Here is a 19,738-nt window from a genome sequence, read left to right as displayed (position 1 = left end):
TTAATTAAAGTCTTTTGAAGAGACATTATCGCTTTATATTATGAATAGATTGAATAATTTAGCTTTTTATTCAAGTATTAACAATGATCAACGCACATACACAGAACACATCAAATGTAGTAAACGGAAACTCAAATGTGTTTTCTTGAGGGTTGTTCTCGTATCAGGCAAGCACATTTGAGCTTCCGTTTACCATATTGATCATCGTTAAAGGGATAGTTCACCTAAAAATGAAAATTCTGTCATTTACGTCATGTCGGTCCAAACCTGTATGGAGTTTCTTTCTTCTGTTGAACACAAAAGAAGGTATTATGGGTAACCAAACAGTTGATGGAAGTCAATGGGGTCATAATACCTTCTTTTGTAAATTAGTAAATTACAGAATTTTCATTTTTAGGTGAACTATCCTAGCCTGACTACGTCAGACTTCCGCTCAATTTCAGTTCACTTCTGTACTCAGTCTGAGATAGCGCCCTATCTCCCAGTTTTCCTCCGGCCTCAAAACAGCCGGCCAATCAACGAACAGAGGGCGGGCTGAGAGCCGTGACGTAGACGCTGATTGTACCGTGGATGCGTAGTTTTACTTCACATAATCTGCAAAAGTCGTTCACAGCCATGTTCACTCCGGTATTTCGCTCGATGGTTTTGTTTTCGCATCATACATGTGTTTACAGTGGAAGTCAGATGTGGCTGAGCCGGCGCATAACACACGCCATAACCAAACGTTATGTGATTGGCTTACGGGTAACCAATGATTTTAAACTTCAGACAAATTTATTTTAAGTCACTTGCTAATGTTCAATTTTTGCAACTTAAGAATGGAAATACACAAAATGCTTAAAAAAGGATGTTTATTTAATGAAACAAAAGTAAATCAGAAACAGCACCATTGCGGGATGATCTGGAATAAACAGACTGATAGACTACAGTGATGGAGGATCTCAACACACTCCCTCCATGGGTTCAATTATATCTCCCACTGAAACACAGAAAACACATTTACCCGCAATTTCCTGTTAATGTCAGTTTTTGAGTAGATAAAGCAAACAAGAGTCATTTCACAAACAAAGTGCGTAAAGAGACAAAGTCTTGCTGGATATTTCTTGTTTGTGCAGAGCGTTTACATTACCTGTGGTCAGGTGTGTGAACGTATCCTGTGCGTTATCGTTGGGTAGCGAGACACCCATGGCCTTTCTGATACCATAAACACTGCACACGTCACCAGGGGTCACCTGACTGGTCAAATGGGCCAGGTTACCCGTAACTTTCTCCGCTGCAATAATAACGGTGGGGGTTAGAAGTTATCAAAACTGCTGCTGCTGAAACCCACAGGTCTGTTAATGTGCAACAACACTGGCTCACTAAAACTCCTTGAGTAAGGAAAAACTAAAAACACATGAGACAGGAAAAATGTTAGTGTTTGTCTAGTATTATCTGAAGTGAGAGCAGTGAAGCGGTCATCATAGGTCAAATATTGTGTGTGTGCGTACCAAGCTGCAGCTCTTTAGCAGTAGGAACCAGTAGGCAGATGATGTTTGGCGGCTGTTTGGCACTCAGTCTCTCTTTCTGAACCTTCTGCAGCTCCCTCAGCAACACCGTCGTCTCATCCAGCTTCTGTTGGAAATGCTCTGCTTCTAAGGGAGGAAGAGAATTTTTTACTGAGATAAATCCTTTTGCTGTTAAATAGATGGGAAATGAGCTCACGCGTGTTACTGATGCGCTGCGTTACATTCCACTGCTGAGGGAGGAAGATCATAATCGGTTCATCAAGCATAATAGACATGAAAGATGCATCTCAAGAGAAGAAAACGGTTCATTAATAAACTGGAAAAACATGGGGCCTGGATTTTCATAGGGTCTGATCACATCTAAAAATGACTAAACAGGATATATCCATATTTCAAACTACACTTTCAGAAACAGGACATTCTCACCTTCTGTGTTGAAGCTCTCAGGAAGCAGGTCAGGATTCAAACCCAGAGAACTGAGGGCCATCACACCATCACCACTGCTGGGATCTGACGCAACAATCTACAGAGACATGCGCGAAAAGACGTGAAGAGGGGGGCATGGACTGACACCAGGCCAGAAATGGGCTCAAAATTAAGAGAAAAGTGCAAGCATCTCAAGTCAAATCATGTCACTTTTTTTTTATTGGACTATGCGTGCCTGTGTGTATTCACTACCACTCAAAAGTTTGGGGTCTTTATGATTTTTTCAAATGTTTTTGAAAGAAGTCTCTTATACACAGCAAGGCTGCATTTATTTGATTAAGAATAAAAAAAATATATATATATATTAAATAAAACTACACTATTTTTAATATACTTTACAATGTAATTTATTCCTGAATTTTTCAGCATCATTACTCCAGAAATCACACAATCCTTCATAAATAATTCAAAAACATTTCTTATTAAAATGGTTGTGCTGCATAATATTGTTGTGGAAACAATAAAAAAAAAAACGAATTATAGCATTATATACAGTTTGTTATTTGAATGTACCGACAGCCATATTATTTGGCTGTTCATTTCTGTTTTGTATCATTTACAAAGCACAATCAAGTTCCTTCCATGTACCCCATGGAACCAGCCTAGATATCCCAGTGTTGGGAATCACTAGATAAAAAGCTTGTTGGGTCTTCTTGGGATAAAACTATGAATTATCCACTAGCTATAACGTGATATTTAGACTGCTAAAAACAGTGTTGAACAGTAGCACCACCCTGCTAAGGTATGCTAGCTGGACCGCAGTCACACACAGATTAATGCTGCAGTATGTTCATAGACGACCCATGCTTACCTTTCCTTCTATGTCCACAGCACCCTCACACACATACATCAGTGTGAGTGAAGGAGGAAGTCAAAAAATGACAGGGGGAAGAGTGTGTTGGTGTGTGTCTGGGCAAATATTCTTTCCATTAGTGTGTGAAAGTTGGCTGGTGTTGTTGACACAGCTGCTGCAGAGCACAGAGTCTGCCGTCCTGACGCTGCCTTTGAATACCACGTTTGTGTTTTCACTTCAACTCAAGTGAGCTGTACTCTAGTATGCACTTGTAGACATTTTAATCTCATTCTGAGGATATGAGAGAGCTTTACCTCAGCATCATCTGTTGTGTCTGCTTTCTCTGCAGGCTCTTCCATGGGCAGATTATCCTGAGGAAAACAAAAATCATCCTATCAAAACCAGAATTGATGATCAAGAGCAGATTTAAGTAAGCTGCCCCACTGAAAAGAATTAAAATGGATATACCACAGTATACATATATTATGGATTAAATGTGCTGGTCAATTTTGACCAAAGACTTGCAGTAATGAGATTTCTTACAGCTGCTGTCTCTTTCAGTTGTTTCGAGTGCTCCCCACTGGTCAAAGCATCCAAGATATTATCTGCTAACCTGCTCATGTGCTCCTCGGATTTAGCAAGGAAATCTGCAACGCTACACATACACACACACACACATCCAAATTATAATTGTGGAATGGAAGGGGAGTGGTGGAAGGGTGTGAATCAGGCCTTTTGTCCTGCAGAAGAGCAGCTTCACATAACACCACAACTGCATGTAGGTTCAAAACACAGTTTTAAAGAGTAGGTGGCTGCTTCTTAGTCATCTAAATTCATGGATATATTTCTTTATATGGCTGATTCCAAGCATGCACACACACACACACACACCTTTCAGATTCTGGCTGACTGTTGTCCTCTCCATAGAAGGAGTAAATAAGATCGGAGTCCTCTTTGCTGATATTGGCAAAACTGGAGTCATATGTAGGAGCATATGAGCTGAATGGGCCATATAGGTAATTCATATAGGTAACTGCAAAAAAAGAGAGAGAGGCATGTGGGGACTTTTACGCATAATTTATGAAACATAGACTGATTCCAATTATAGCAGGTATATTTTTTACAATGTTTCAATAAGTAACTGCCAAAGCCAGCAGTTAGGCTGAGAGGAAGGACAGAACACAGTCTAAAACTGTGGGTCTTAACCGTAAGTTCCCCCTTCTCCTGAATTGGTTTCCTAAACTTATTTTAATCTATTGGTACTCTAAATTTCTGTAAATTAAAAGTAACAAAAAAAAGTACAATTAAAATATCAGAAGTTTTAGTAGCTGAATGTTACTGGATATGGAATCTATTTTAGCATAAAAAATAAAAAAATAAAAAAAAGAAGAAGTGCATTTACAGGAAAAAAAGTGGTCATGTTGTTTTAAGATTTTCTTAATTTACATGAATTTTCCTGGTCTAGAAATGTCCAGGTCTTTTAAAATTAGGCTACAACATATATCAAGGTTTTCCAAGACTGTGAAAAGCCTGGTTCCTTAAATGAAACAGTTGTTGAGGGGGGTGAAATAAAACAATAAACATCTTGATTTTTTTACAATAATTTTAGGTCACCTCGAGGCCCCAAAGTGTGCCCCGGCCAAAATCTATAGAAGACGATGAGAGATTTATAAAAGACGGTCTAAACCTAATGCGCTGCTCACTCCAAAACAGTCAGTTTGAAACTACATGGTACAAATTTTTTACTTCACTCTAAACCAGGGGTGGGGAACGTTGGTCCAGGAGGGCCATTGTCCTGCAGAGTTTAGCTCCAACCCTGAAAAAAACTCACCTGATTGTAGCCTTAGTGATCCTGAAGACATTGATTAGCTTGTTCAGGTGTGTTTGATTAGGGTTGGAACTAAACTCTGCAGGAGAGTGGCCCTCCAGGACCAACGTTCCCCACCCCTGCTCTAAACCTTCAAATTTTTATCAAACAACTATAGCGTTTTACCTCTTCCCATGTCCCCAAGTGAGAAATGCCCATGAAAACCCTCACTAGGATGCTGCGAGTGGTTAACAGAGCAGTGCTGTGTGGCTGCTTACCAAATCCCTGGCTTCTTAAAATGGAAGGCTATGACATTTTTCTGTCCCTCACCCTCACAATTTGCGGTATCATTCATGTCACAGTGTGGGACAAGAAGTCCTAAATTTTTTAATTTAGGGATTAAAATATGAACAATAGCAAAACTTTATATAGCAAGCACCACAGATAACTGACAGATAAATAAAAAAACCCAGATGAGTAGAAACTACAGCCCACTGATTTTCTTCTAATTGACAGCAGGAACAATTAGATTTTTCTGGCACATAATATTACATTCCTCTGGCAGTTGAACACTAGGTATTCAAACAGAGATTATAACACCCTTCCCATGATCTTCTCCGCATGACTGAAGGTTAGGCCACAGACTGAAGCCCATTACTAATTGAGACATTTTATTCATCAAGTAATTTTTCCAGGAAAACGAATAAGAGTAGTACTGGTTTTAAAGGCAGGGTAGGCAGGTTTTTTCTAAAAAAAACTTTTTCCAAAATTTGTTTAAACAGTCTTTATATACCAATACATAATTAAAATGTAAGTACTCTGAAAAAGAGAGTATAAAAATTGAGTGTCTGTAGTCCTCTCAGGGCTGCAATAAACACAGCTACTTATGAAATGATTGGCGGGGCGACTGTCACTCTCCCTCGCTACCATGGCTACCACCCCCGCTGCTACAGGAGCTGCCCACATGCGCGCACCCGTTTGACTCGAGGAGAGGAAGAGGCACGTAAGCTATGAAGAATCACAATTATGGCAGAGAAAGAGCAGTCAAAATTCCCAGTACCTGCATATACAGTCAGCGAAGGCAAACAAGGCCAAAAAAGGAAGACAGTATTCGAAAAGGCTATGACCAAAAAGTCTTTGGATAAAGCAAGAAGTCAGACGAGAGTCAATATCGGCCAACAGTGCTTTCATCGTGGAATCTCTTACATGCAAAACACCGTATATGTTATGAATCTTACACGAAATTCACCTTCATCACAGTGTAACTGATGGTAATGGGAAAAACGTGTATCAATGCAACCTGTTTTTAGCTTTGCCTTATTTTACTAGCTCGTTACCGAATCAAACTCAATATATTTTAAACTTAACCAGTATTGATATGCTAGCTTGATAGTGAGTACTAACAGCCATGTTAGTTGTTTATATTCGTAATGATAAAGTTAGGTATTTTATTACATGTGATTCTGACATGATGTCACTATGCACTGCGCTCCTCTCCGCTCGGCGCTGGTAAACGCGTCCTCCAGCTGGCAGCTGAGCGGTCGGCATCGCGCGTTCATGTGTTTTGGGGGCGTGGCTTTGGAAGGAGCCCAAAGGAAGGGGTGGGAGTGAATGGAATAAGTAGCTGTGTTTATTGCAGCCCTGAGAGGACTACAGACACTCGATTTTTATACTCTCTTTTTCAGAGTACTTACATTTTAATGATGTATTGGTATATAAAGACAGTTTAAACAAATTTGGGAAAAAGTTTTTTAGAAAAAAAACGCTGCCTTTAACGGAGCGGTTGAGACTGATACAAAGTGAGAATCAAGTTAGTGACAGAGTGAAGAGTGAATGTATAATACCTGGAGTGATCATGTTTCTCTTGTCCTCTTTGAAACCCTGAAGGGTGTTTATTCCAGACTGCAATCTACCTCCCATCATTCCCAATTTGACTGGGCAGTATCCTGGATCTGGCATGGAAGCATAAGATGCACGTTTTGTACACACGTCTAACATTTGCTTGTTTTCTTTAACACTCAATCACAAACCTCCAGCGCTCAGGTCAGCGGGGTTCAGGATTCCCAGAGTGGTTGAGCCATCAGACGTCCTTCTCTCAATCTCCAACTGCTCGTAAGAAAAGCGACCGTTCATCAACTGTTATCTGACATGCTCAGTGAATGATCTCACATGTGAATGCTGTACAATAACACATGGTTCATGTTCTCTGGTGTTGTACTCCTACCTCACACTGCAGACGTCTGTTTGAGAGTTTCCCTCCAGACTCCTCAACGATCTTCTTGATCTCCTCCAGGTCTTTCTCCGCTTGGCTCTTCTGAGCGTCATCCTTACTGTCCCTGTTACACAAACATTGATGCAATTCTGAATGTATTTGTGTTATCAGTAATACTCCCGCTTTAGAGTAAATAAATCCCCACATTTGAGGCATATCATTCCTGAAACTCCTAATGAACTCAGATGTCAGAGCAGTGATTGGATAAATTATGAATAATGTCGTAAGAGATCAGTGTGTGGTCTTTGTGGGCCTGTTCTCAAGCCTCTACCGGACCCTGCGGAGTAGTGTGCAGGAAGAGGATTCATCCTCCCTGAAAAGATACAAAGTGTGTGTCTGTGTGTATCTCGTTGGCTACAGATGGCCTACAAGTCACAACATGTTTAAGCATTCCAAGACTCCGGCCCACTGCAGCAGCCAAGCCGATTTACGTAGGCAAGCAACAAAAAGAGAGAGTAAATAGAGAAAGACAGTGAACACCCCGGCAACACCTTGGAATGTCTCACTGGCTTCAGTACAGCATCAGAAGCCTTGAATCCAGCTACAAAGCCAATGTGAATAGCTGCACAGTTAGGAAAACTGGAGAAAAGAAGCTTTTTTACTGACCACATCACCCATTTAAGTAAAGTCACGCTCTTTTTTTTCCCAGGCAGACAATACATCTTATTTTAGTTTAATGGCAGCCAAGTCATCACCATGAGTAAGATCTGGTATTAACTTTCTGAATTGAAAACTATTTCCAGCCGTAAATATTTTATGGATAAAGGTGTATTTTGCATAACTTTCTAAAATGTTTATATTTTAGATGTGCATCTCAATGTGGAGAAGAAGAAAATGTACCCTTAAGAGGTTTATCTAGAACGCCTATTTCCACTGAGGTAAAGGCTGTCGTAAGATGCACAAGTTGAGACAGATTTTTTTACACGTTGTGTGCGTCTTTGATTTGCTCACGTCACTTAGATCAGCAGCGGCGGTCAGACATTCGGTTTTAAACCATGCGTTATGTCGAAGTAACCTGCCAACTGGCGAGAAAAGTGCAAGCATTTTCACTCACATTTGGCAGTGTTTCATATCCTGCCTGTGATTAATATGAACCATTATTTTAAGAATTAAAAAAAAAGAAGAGAGGAAACAGACTTTCAAAGCAACATCAGTATCAGACTAACTGAAAGGAAGTTTCGCCCAACTCTCAACTGACCTTTGATGACCGGAAGATTAAGGCCTATTCACATTATGAACAATAATTAAACCCATAAAGTTTAAAAAAACTGTAATACTAATAAGAGTATAATGGAGTTCACACCACAACAACTATTACAATACAGAGGAACAACAGTTGTTTTTTTGTTTGTTTTTTTACAGGCAATTAAAATCCATTGACTTTAACATAACTGCAGTGTGCAATTACAACTGGTGCAGAAGCTAATATAGTTTAAGTTTTCGTTCTTGGTGTGAACCGGCCTTTAATCTAGACAAACTAGTAATAGAGAAGTAGTAAAAAAAAAAAAAAAAACCTGAAATATGTGATTTATACCTTGGAGTATCTTTATTGCCTACACGGGGTGATTGTGAGTTGTCACTTGTGTCCATGACCGACGAGTTCTCTTTGGCAGGGTCAGACGTCCCACCATCCTCGTCTCCATCCTCTGCTGAACGACTGCTGGACGTCTGCAGGCCGGCCATGAACTCTATGCTCTGCTTTAAACTGTCCAGTCTCTCCTAAATGCACAAAAAGTGAAAAAATTTTCCATGTTCAACTTTTCCAGTTTCATAGATTTGAATGGGTATAACTGAACACCATTCTACTACAACAACACTAATAATGGGATCATATTGTGCATGGCACATCAGCGCCCTCTGGTGTGAAAACTGATTTTTAACAGAAAATTGTGAAAATGGCTCAATTTAGTTTCAACAACTATACCTCTAAAATGTAACTAATACAAGTTCCAATACAATTTTCCAGTTTTTCTTCTACTCACTGTGCTCAGGATCTTCATGCCAGAGTGAAGGAGTTTCTTCGCTGCCTTGTAGTAAATCGTCTCTGGTTTGTTGTAGATCATAGCGTTCTCACACATCACTCTGAAATCCAGCTGTGGGGAGAACAGCACAGCAACACCTCATCAACTGTCCACGTCTAAATGATCATTATCAATATTCAATATATGACTGTGTAGATCATTGCTTGTCACTTGTCAAATAAAGGCAGCTGGAATAATAATTCACATATGACTACTTAAAGGCGCATATTTGAAATCAACCCAAATGAACACACACCCCTCCTTTCATTGCTCCGCCATGCTATGCAACACCAACAGTTTGCGAGAGTATGGATGAATCAGCTGTGATTCAACAACAACAGCAGCATATCTTGGTTCTGTGAAACATGGCAAAACTAATGTTACTCAGCAGAAACAAAGCAACTTCAGCATCTATCTGAGGCCTTCCTGCTCTCTAACATTTAGAAAGCTTATCCAATATTAACACGGGTCTGAGCTCTTTCCTGATCGTAACCCTTCATTTTCCAAGTATATTTCTCTGACCTTTTCCTTTTTGGTAATATCTCAGCTATCTTTCTTTCTACAAATGTCCCACTTGCTCACTTTCTCTCCTCCCCCACCATGGCTACTAAAGTGCTTTGCTGCTCAGTTGATCGGTCTGATCCACTCTGTTTTTCTCCTATTCACACAGCCAGGACTATAGCCGCTTTTCTACCGTCAGGCAGAACGGTTCGCAATGCGTAACTGTTCCATGCCGTGCCGCTCCAGGACAGCTGGTACGGTTATGGTTTCATTTTCCACTGTGGGGCTGATAGCGGCCGCTCTTTGGAATGTAATACAAATGCGTCAGTCGTTGCCTTGGTAACACGATGGTTTACTGATGATATCAGATGTAAATAGCGGCCGCGTAATGGAGAATGGTCAGCTATTGCTTTTAATTTTATTATTGCTTTGTTTACTTCGATCAAATAGCAGGCTTAACCAGCTACAGAGAAACTGGTAGCCAGGCAACAGACAAGTGACCAATCCTGAGTGGCGACGTCATTTCACGGATTCAAGCTGCACGGTTCGGCGCGGGTAGCCATTCGCGCTGAGAATTCCGGGCCGAGAAGTGGAAACACAACTGGAACCATTCTAAGAACTGTTCGGACCGATGGTGGAAAAGCGGCTTATGTAAACACATGTTTTGTTTTTTCAGGACTTTCAGGACTCAGAACAGACATCTAGCAATTATTCACCAATTTGTTTGTTTGGGTGTTGATTACATTTTCAACAGCTTTTCTCCGAAATTACTTACTGCACCTAAAGGCTGATTTATACTTCTGCGTCGGACCTACGCCGTACACTCTACGTTGTAGGCTACTTGTCGGTTTTCATTTATACTTCTGCACCGTTGTCCGCGTTGACCTGCAATTACACATGCAGAGGGAGCATGTGAAACCCGAGGGAGGGGTTCTAGCAGACCAATCACAGCACTTGCGGTCCACGTAGAATTGACGCGTTGTTACATTTTTGGAGAGGTGCACGTCAGGGTACGCCATAGGCTACGTGTGCTACACACAAGCTACGACGTAGCTACGGCGTGAGTTCGACGCAGAAATATAAATTGGGCTTTAGTGCCAGTCTGTGTCCTAGTAATGGCTGTGATGATCACATTACCTTGAGCTCCTCAAGTGACTGGTATTGTTCCCTCTTCACTTTCTCCTTCATAGTGCTGAAGTCCATGGGTCTCTTTATAATGAGAGAGTATCCTGGGGCGATCAGGTCCGTCACAGGGAATGAGAAGAATGCACTAGGGTCCTTCCTGCAGTAAATAGCAGCGTTCAGCTGTCATTCAGTAATTACAGACAGGATTTTGACCATACACAACAGGAAAATAAGACCCAAAACACAGATCTAATAGGATACTCAGACTGAGAAGACTGATGCAGAATCAGGTCATTTGTGTAAGTTTTTTTTTAAGATCAGCACTTTAGTTATATATTAAGTTATACACTACAGTTGGTAAGTTTTAAGTTTTTCTTTTAAAGAAATTAATACATTTATTCAGCAAGAACATATTAAACTAATCAAAAGTGACAGTAAAGAAATGTATGTTATAAAAGACTTCCATATCAAATAAATACTGTTGTTTTGAACTTTCAATTCATCAAAGAATCCTAACAAAATGTATCACGGATTCCACACACAAAAAAAGCAGAAGAGTTTTGAACATTGATAATAATAATTAATGTTTTTTGAGCAGCAAATTTGAATATTAGAAGGATTTCTGAAGGATCATGTGACACTGAAGACTGGAGTAATGATGCTGAAAATTCAGCTTTGCCATCACAGGAAGAAGTATTTAAAAAAAAAAAAAAAAAAGAGTCATTTTCATTTGTAATATTATTTCACAATATTTCTGTCTTTACTGCACTTTTTGATAAAATTAATGCAGCCTTGGTGAGCATTTTAAAAACACGACCCCCAAATCTTTCAACAGTACTGTGCATTAGTTATATATGAATCCACAACTTGTCCTCAAGTTAGCCATGTTTAGTCCTACCTCTGGAGTTGTCGGATGAGCTGACTCAGGGCCTCCTGTAGAGGCGTCTGCTCTTTTTCTGAGGAATTACAAAATCCATAATCAACAGATAATCAGCACAAGCACACAATCCTTCAAAACAATAGCATAAAAACTAGATGAATCCTAAACCCTGAGAGGGTGCACTGCTTTACCTTCCATTCTGGCAAGTGAGAGGGTGAGGGGCTTGTCCTGGGAAACATCGGAGCGAGCAGGAGTTCTGCTCTGTTCATCCCAGTCTGGATCCACAGAGTCTGGGACCTTCCTCTTTTTGGTCATCTATGAGACACATTCATTGCTTAGGACGTAGTAAGCAGGTAAACAACACAAGAAAATCACAAGCCAAAAACAGTTTTCATATCTCACCTTTTTCTTTTTGTCAGCCGGCGACACTGGAGGACTGGCTCTGTCCTTCTCGTCCTTCTTTTTCTTCTTCTTTTTCTTGTTGTGTTTGTCGTAATCTACCTGGTCATCATAAACACTCTCAAGGCTAGGGCTGCCTGTGGTGACTTCATTCCCAGCCACTTTTAACACCAGCTTCAGAGGACGCTCGGTGAACTCTTCAATGCCAGAAACACAAACGACTTTGAACAACTGATTTATCCAATGTCTCTCTTTAGGTGCTATACTAATAACCTAACCTAATTAACACAGAAAACCTTAACATATTATTTAGTGTCATTGTTATCACTAATAAATAGCTGCCTCTTTTACATTTAATCAATTAGCAGACGCTTATATCCAAAGTGACTTACGAATGAGGAGAGCAATAGAAGCAATTAAAATAACAATAGGACAACAACATGCAAGTGCTGTGACTTTTGAGAAGAATTATACTTCTCATATACCAAACTATGTCTATGAGAAATATAATTCTTCTCAAAAGAGGCAGCTATTTATTAGTGATAACAACGACACAAAATAATATATATTTTTTTGTGTGAAAAATCTCTTTTAAACCTAAGTTACATACAAAATTTAAATTTCTGAAGCCCAATGCACTTTCATCTGGTTCTAGGAGGAATTGGCTTTAATACATTTATAAATAATAACCTAAATAATTGTTATTCTGATACTGCCTTGGTTAATCTGATGTTGAGCAACAGTTGCTAGTATTCCGGAGCAAAACAACCAAACAATCAGCTCGGTAGCCTTTGGATTAAGCTACTGAGAAAACACACATTACTCTATATTCGTTGTGGACATCAGATATCAGCATGCTAACGTTACTCATCCACTGACAGAATCAAGAGTCTGAGTGCCGCTTCATAGTGCCCGCTGTTAGTTTATAATGTTACTTAAAACAGGCTTTCAGCCAACAGAAGAAAAAAATATTATCCAGCCTGCTTAATGAATCGTGAGTGACCTACCGTCGTGTGTGTGCTTCTCTGATTTGTGTTTCTTATGCTTTTTGCCCATTATTTAAAGTAAAGCCGGTGGTTCAGTCAGGTCGGTGCTTGACCAGTCTGCTCTTTGTTTTGTGTCGTTAACGTTACTCGGTAAAGACTTCAGAGCGCCTCTCACGGAGCTACAGGATTCAAACAGCGGCGTCTAGTGTTCGGGGGTGTAACCTACACTTAACGCCACGAAATCTTGTTTACGTCCTAATTTGACCAAACTGAGTGCAGCTCCACACACAAGTAGTTACAAATAAAATAACAGAGGGAAATAGGTTCACATAAAAAAAAAAAACATTTTAGAAAACCACGAGAAAAAAAATCAGCTCGAGGTAAAAATGCAACTGAATACAAATAAGTTGGCCTAACGTTACCGCTAAGAGGCACCATTGTTGAACATTCAAAACAACAGCGTCCCCAATGCAAACCCCTAACAGGTAAGAGCTATTAATGTTGTGTTTGACATCGAAAGAGAGAAAAAAATAATAATAATAATTACTTCATAGTGTTGTTGTCATAGAACATATTTGTTTGAGCTCATGTTTCATAGTTCATAGTTTCCATTTCCAAAGCCAGTAGGCTATGTGGTGTTGAAGTTTAAAATAAGTTTAGAAACAAACACATCCAGAACTTCGGGATTACAATAAAGTCATATGATTTAAAAAAAAAAAAAAAAAAATGCTTTTTTGTTTTGTTGTTTGTTTACTTAATGAAGTCATTTCTTTTCACATTTAGCTGAAATATTTAAGCTCTAACTTCATTTAAATTAGCATTTTATGTATATGGAATGACCCATGACCCTCAATCTGTCCTTCTCTGGTATGGCTTAGGCTTTCCAAAAGCTGCCATTACACTGGAACTCCCTAGGCTTTTCTCCAGGCAGTCTGTGATGTGATTTAACTCATCTCAGCCCGTCTCATACTGTAGCCGTTGCTCTTATCTCTCATATAAAGCCACACACACGCGCGCACTGATTTAATGGCTATATAAGCTATGCTGTATCTATTTGCAACAGGCCTTAAATCTGAGGGAAGCTATCCCTGTTTGAATAGACATGTTGGACTTAATCTTCTTCTCCATCACATGGCTACTTTTGTAATGCCATTTCACACATGGCTCTGGTTTGCTTTGAATCCCTTGAGTAATTATTAGTAATATTACAGCTATCACCATTAGAAATGAATCCCGTCATTGTAATAAATCTTATTTTAAAAATCATGGCATTGATGTTCCCTTTGCTCATCCTATAAATTGTACATTGTGTAACTTTGTGTAGTACCAAAGCTGTTAAATATGTGTGTGAAGACATTATCACTCTCTCCAACCAGTGTTGTTATTGTAAACTAAAACTATTACTGTAAATAAAAAAAATAATAAAAAAAATTGCTAATTGAAATAAAGCCGGAATAAAATATAAATATTGGATGAAAAACTTAAACTTAATTTTTTTAGAAAAGCTGCCTTGGCAACTAACTGAAATACGTTAAAGTACTAGGCCTAAAATGTACTAAAAGTACTAAAATGTTAAAGTACAAAAACTGAATTAAAAATAAACAGAAATATTTAGAAAGAAAATCTAAATTAAAATTAAAACTATACACTCACCTAAAGGATTATTAGGAACGCCATACTAATACTGTGTTTGACCCCCTTTCGCCTTCAGAACTGCCTTAATTCTACGTGGCATTGATTCAACAAGGTACTGAAAGCATTCTTTAGAAATGTTGGCCCATATTGATAGGATAGCATCTTGCAGTTGATGGAGATTTGTGGGATGCACATCCAGGGCACGAAGCTCCCGTTCCACCACATCCCAAAGATGCTCTATTGGGTTGAGATCTGGTGACTGTGGGGGCCATTTTAATACAGTGAACTCATTGTCATGTTCAAGAAACCAATTTGAAATGATTCAAGCTTTGTGACATGGTGCATTATCCTGCTGGAAGTAGCCATCAGAGGATGGGTACATGGTGGTCATAAAGGGATGGACATGGTCAGAAACAATGCTCAGGTAGGCCGTGGCATTTAAACGATGCCCAATTGGCACTTAAGGGGCCTAAAGTGTGCCAAGAAAACATCCCCCACACCATTACACCACCACCACCAGCCTGCACAGTGGTAACAAGGCATGATGGATCCATGTTCTCATTCTGTTTACGCCAAATTCTGACTCTACCATCTGAATGTCTCAACAGAAATCGAGACTCATCAGACCAGGCAGCATTTTTCCAGTCTTCAACTGTCCAATTTTGGTGAGCTCGTGCAAATTGTAGCCTCTTTTTCCTATTTGTAGTGGAGATGAGTGGTACCCGGTGTCTTCTGCTGTTGTAGCCCATCCGCCTCAAGGTTGTGCGTGTTGTGGCTTCACAAATGCTTTGCTGCATACCTCGGTTGTAACGAGTGGTTATTTCAGTCAAAGTTGCTCTTCTATCAGCTTGAATCAGTCGGCCCATTCTCCTCTGACCTCTAGCATCAACAAGGCATTTTCGCCCACAGGACTGCCGCATACTGGATGTTTTTCCCTTTTCACACCATTCTTTGTAAACCCTAGAAATGGTTGTGCGTGAAAATCCCAGTAACTGAGCAGATTGTGAAATACTCAGACCGGCCCGTCTGGCACCAACAACCATGCCACGCTCAAAATTGCTTAAATCACCTTTCTTTCCCATTCTGACATTCAGTTTGGAGTTCAGGAGATTGTCTTGACCAGGACCACACCCCTAAATGCACTGAAGCAACTGCCATGTGATTGGTTGATTAGATAATTGCATTAATGAGAAATTGAACAGGTGTTCCTAATAATCCTTTAGGTGAGTGTATATACGGTATATATGTATATTAATTATAATAAAAAAAAAAAGTTTTTTATCAAATTATATGGTTTGAATCATATTCCAGGTTTTAAAAATGTGCAGTATAGGAACATGGAGCCAAGGTATGCTGCTCTATTATGCTATATTTATGGAAAACTAATGGAATTTGATGACTATAACATCCAAACTTTAAAACCTTAAGAGATGGATCCAAAAGCACAAGAGCACAGTGAGGTGGGTCAGTTTCATTTTCTCCAAGTCAATGACTTTCAGTGTCTTTTGAAAACAGTGTCTTGGATTTATTTTTCATCAAAGCAGCCACAAACCCTTGGGGACAATCATCACATTTGTTCTGGTGATTCATTTTACCGTTAATATCTAACACAGGGCTGGACTTGTTTTTCCCTTAACTTTGAGCATTAAAGGGACTCAAAAGGATGCCACAATTATGTATCAGTTACACTGACGCACCAGAATATATGCAATCTCTCAAAACTCCCTAAACTGTGAAACCCATTTGCACTTTACTCAGGTGGTTTCTTAAGATCTGGTGCTGTGACTAATTTGACTTGCTTGAATGTATCTTTAGGCTATGTGTGGCATTTGCTTTCTATTTTCCACATATGTATGTAAACACGGCTGATAGCGTTTCTGTGATTTGGAATGACACTAGCCCTAATTTTGTATGTTGGACATGTTCCATGAGTGAACAAAATAAAATCTGGATTTGCCTCAGATGGATTTCTAGGTTTCTTGGCCAGGTGTTCTTTGAAGTCTTGAAGTCCAGCCTGAGGTGACTGTGGGTCTGCTCAGCTTAGCTTAGCTTTAGATTTATAGCGATTTGTTTTAGCATGGCAGGTTAAAGCTATAGGGTCCTGGTTCTGCTTAGGACGGTAACTGTCTGTGTCTGGTACTCGTAAGCCTGCATAGAGACAGACTCCTTCATCAGGTGCACACGAGGTGCATTATCTGTCTCTGCTGACATGAAATCTTAGAGCTCTGCAAAGTTTTAGTTTACCTTGGCTCCCAAACATGGGACTTCTGCTCCAGCAGAAGAAGCTATCTTAAACTCGTTCCCAATCAAATGATAGTGGATTAAACACTCAAAGTGATTCATTATAGCAACACTACATTCCTTACCCAAGCTATGAACAAAATTAGCTTTCCTCCCTTACATCAGGCCATCATAGTGTCGAATGTTAATACAGTGATAACGAATTGTCATGGAGTGGCTATCTGCCTATTTCCGCTAAAAGCTCAGTGCCAGCCAGGGTTATTATAGTTAGCCTAACTTAAAAAAAAAAAAAAAAAAAAAAAAACCTTTTTGTTAAATAAACATGAACTGAACTAAAATTATATAGACATTTAAAACACTAATAAAAATTCAAATACACTTTAACTAAAATTAAAAATGCAAACAAAAATGCAAAAAAAAACCCATCTCAATTGCTAAACCCCAATTCATGAAACAATATACCATTTCTCACAACTATAAACACAATCTCAAAACTACCTTGAACAAACCTCAAACTTCCACGTCAAATTCAAATATTTTAGTCAAAAACATATTCTCTTTTGTCAAAATCAAACTTTGGCACACAAAACTCAACAAATACACAGACTACTCCATTGCCTACTAGAGAACACTAGTGAGATCAATTCATAACGCTGTTACAAAAACCTCCTTTTAGCAATCACGAATCATTTTACAGCTTAATGTCTATTACAGACAACATAAATGGAGGGATGCAAGAGAGTAAAGTTTAACAATAAGCTTTAAGAAAAGTTCATTTGCATTACATTACTATAAAGAGATCTTACCGTAGATGAAAAGCACTAGAAAGATAATTGAATATGAACTTGGTATGCAATACAATACAGTACTTGTCAATTACAGTTCAGTAAAAAAAAAAAAAAAATTGCATTACAGTACTAATGACATTTGGCATACAAGAGCAGTTTCTTAGTCTTCTGACAAAATCATTTCTCTCCCTCCCCTAGCAGTTGTCTCTCAGTTCTGCAAAAATCCGAAATGTAAGAAGTACTTGGTCAGTTTGACAATTATGAGTTTGAGGATGTACAGCATGTGCTACAGTATTAACTGTAATAGTGAAAGTTCTCTCATCTAAAGTACTTCTACTGTGTAGCCTACTATTATCATGTTTGTGTAAGTAAAAACCTTATAGATGACCCTGTGTAGATCAACTTCCCTCATGGTCATTCCATGCATAAGAACATCGTCAACTGTAGTGCTTTGTATTTCACCCGGAACAAATGTCTTTTTACCCTGTCTCCTTCATTTTTCTTTACCTCTCCTTTTCCTCTTTCTCTTTGTCTCCTACCACTAGGATTAACTATTATATTAACAGAATATTAACAGAAATATTACACTTAAAAAACACATTTTAAAATAAAACAATATGTTATTTGAACAATTACTGCTATCAATGTGGCAATATTTGATTTTTATTAATTATATAGAATTCCAAAGCACCACAGAAGTACTCATCCCCACAGTCATGTACAGAGGGAAAATGCTTTATTTTGAGGTCAATAACAGATTTTTACATCATTTAAAATACAATAATGTATATATAACTATCAAATATATTATGTAAATGATATAAAAAAATGCAGAATAAATATTATAAAATTTATAATGAAAGTAATGGTCCCAAGGAGTTGTGTCACTGGTGTTACCGTTAAACAAAAATCTCTTATTTTGAAATGAAAATCACACTGATGACATCACTTGACTTCCTTCTTCCAATTTCCTGAATATCTATGAAGAAAAGCCCATGGTAGATCCACTATCTCTTTTCAGTTATCAGAAATCTCCTCATTTATCTCATGATTTCATATGAAGCTTTTAGTTGAACTCACTGGTATGACCTACTTTACTGTTAGGTAATTGTAAAAAAAAAAACTAGAATACAAATGGATTAAACTACTTAATTTAGTTTGTATGCCATGATTGACAACATGTGGTTTGTTACCTTGCAGCAGCCATTTTGTAAAATGAATTTATCATGAAAATTGTCACTGGTGTTACTGTCACCGGTGTCACCTTTCTTATGGGTAACACCAGTAACACCAGTGACTCCCATTTATAGATAAACTTTATTCAAAGCTATTAATTTAGATTATATGCCAAATGTAACAATTTAGTCTCATCTAGCCTACTTAATTATAGTCAAAGAATAATGACCATTGGTGATTCATTGTGTCACTGGTGTTACTGTCTTTTTTTTTCTGTCACATTAAATACAATGTCACATGTGACATAGTAATGTTACATCCATTTAATTCTGCTACACTCAAAAGTTAAGATTTAAAGGATTGCATCATTAGGCTACTTGATTACTTTTAACAAACCTGATTAAAATAAATAAAACATAATCTCCTTATTTGTTGCATTATTATTATTTTTCGGTAACTCTGTCAACATGTGCTGAAAAAAAAATTAGAAATAATATTTCATAAAAACCTTTAATATTGCCAAAGAAGTAAGGTAACACCAGTGACAAAAACATGGTAGGCTACATGCTGCCTTTAAATAAATGCACAAAAAATATAAAAAAAATCACTAAGCTGTCATTTATGCATATTCATAAAGTCAAAGGGTAATCTAATAATGTGGTGTAAGTTTAAATGTTAGAAAAAGAAATCAATTTTAAGACATCTTGCCATACCAAAAGTGGACGTTTCTGTAGAATGACCCATTTAATGAGCGCGTTAGTAATGTGCGCCTATAGGCGGGTCCACAACGCGCGTACACTCTGCTTATTGGACACACAGCAGCACACAAACATGCCAAATATTTAAAATAAAAGGATTAAAATGTAAAAGATTATTATTGTGTACATAAAGATATGGTGGAATCCGGCATGTCTCGTAGATGGTCTGCTTGCGCACTTTTACCTCGCGCACGAGCAGTTCCTTTGCGCTCTGGAGACGGCTTCGTCTTTCCTCTATCAAATTCCATCATGTAAATAGCGAATCTGGCATGGCGCGAGCGCAACTGGCATTTAAAGGGAATGGGAGATGAGACTCCGATTGATTTAACGCACGTAAATCCCAAAACACACCCATTACTCTT

The 19,738-nt window shown here is 38.6% G+C and overlaps 1 protein-coding gene across 1 annotated transcript; it reads right to left on the bottom strand.

Moving 5' to 3' along the window:
* Positions 1-834: 834 nt before the first annotated feature.
* Positions 835-13,006, bottom strand: brd7 (bromodomain containing 7). Its single transcript, XM_084404144.1, has 17 exons — positions 12,800-13,006; positions 11,796-11,989; positions 11,585-11,708; positions 11,412-11,469; positions 10,526-10,670; positions 8,849-8,959; positions 8,401-8,585; positions 6,819-6,930; positions 6,625-6,700; positions 6,439-6,546; positions 3,679-3,820; positions 3,331-3,442; positions 3,102-3,158; positions 1,935-2,031; positions 1,491-1,634; positions 1,130-1,273; positions 835-979 (listed from the first exon to the last, which is right to left on the bottom strand). The coding sequence occupies exons 1-17, from the start codon at positions 12,846-12,848 to the stop codon at positions 942-944; spliced, it is 1,896 nt and encodes a 631-aa protein (XP_084260270.1). The 5' UTR covers positions 12,849-13,006; the 3' UTR covers positions 835-941.
* Between the last annotated feature and the right edge of the window lie 6,732 nt (positions 13,007-19,738).

Source organism: Rutilus rutilus (assembly GCF_951802725.1).
Source record: "Rutilus rutilus genome assembly, chromosome: 3".
In the NCBI taxonomy this organism is placed as follows: domain Eukaryota; kingdom Metazoa; phylum Chordata; class Actinopteri; order Cypriniformes; family Leuciscidae; genus Rutilus; species Rutilus rutilus.
Note: the sequence above shows the minus strand (reverse complement) of the source record. Positions and strands in the feature narration are given on the sequence as shown.

Excerpts from the sequence above, each read along its gene's own strand:
- brd7 (XM_084404144.1), bottom strand. The coding sequence starts at position 12,848 with ATGGGCAAAAAGCATAAGAAACACAAATCAGAGAAGCACACACACGAC. Across the intron at positions 1,635-1,934 it reads TGAGAGCTTCAACACAGAAG|AAGCAGAGCATTTCCAACAG; the intron begins GTGAGAATGTCC and ends TTCCTCCCTTAG. Across the intron at positions 1,274-1,490 it reads TGCTAAAGAGCTGCAGCTTG|CGGAGAAAGTTACGGGTAAC; the intron begins GTACGCACACAC and ends TTATTATTGCAG.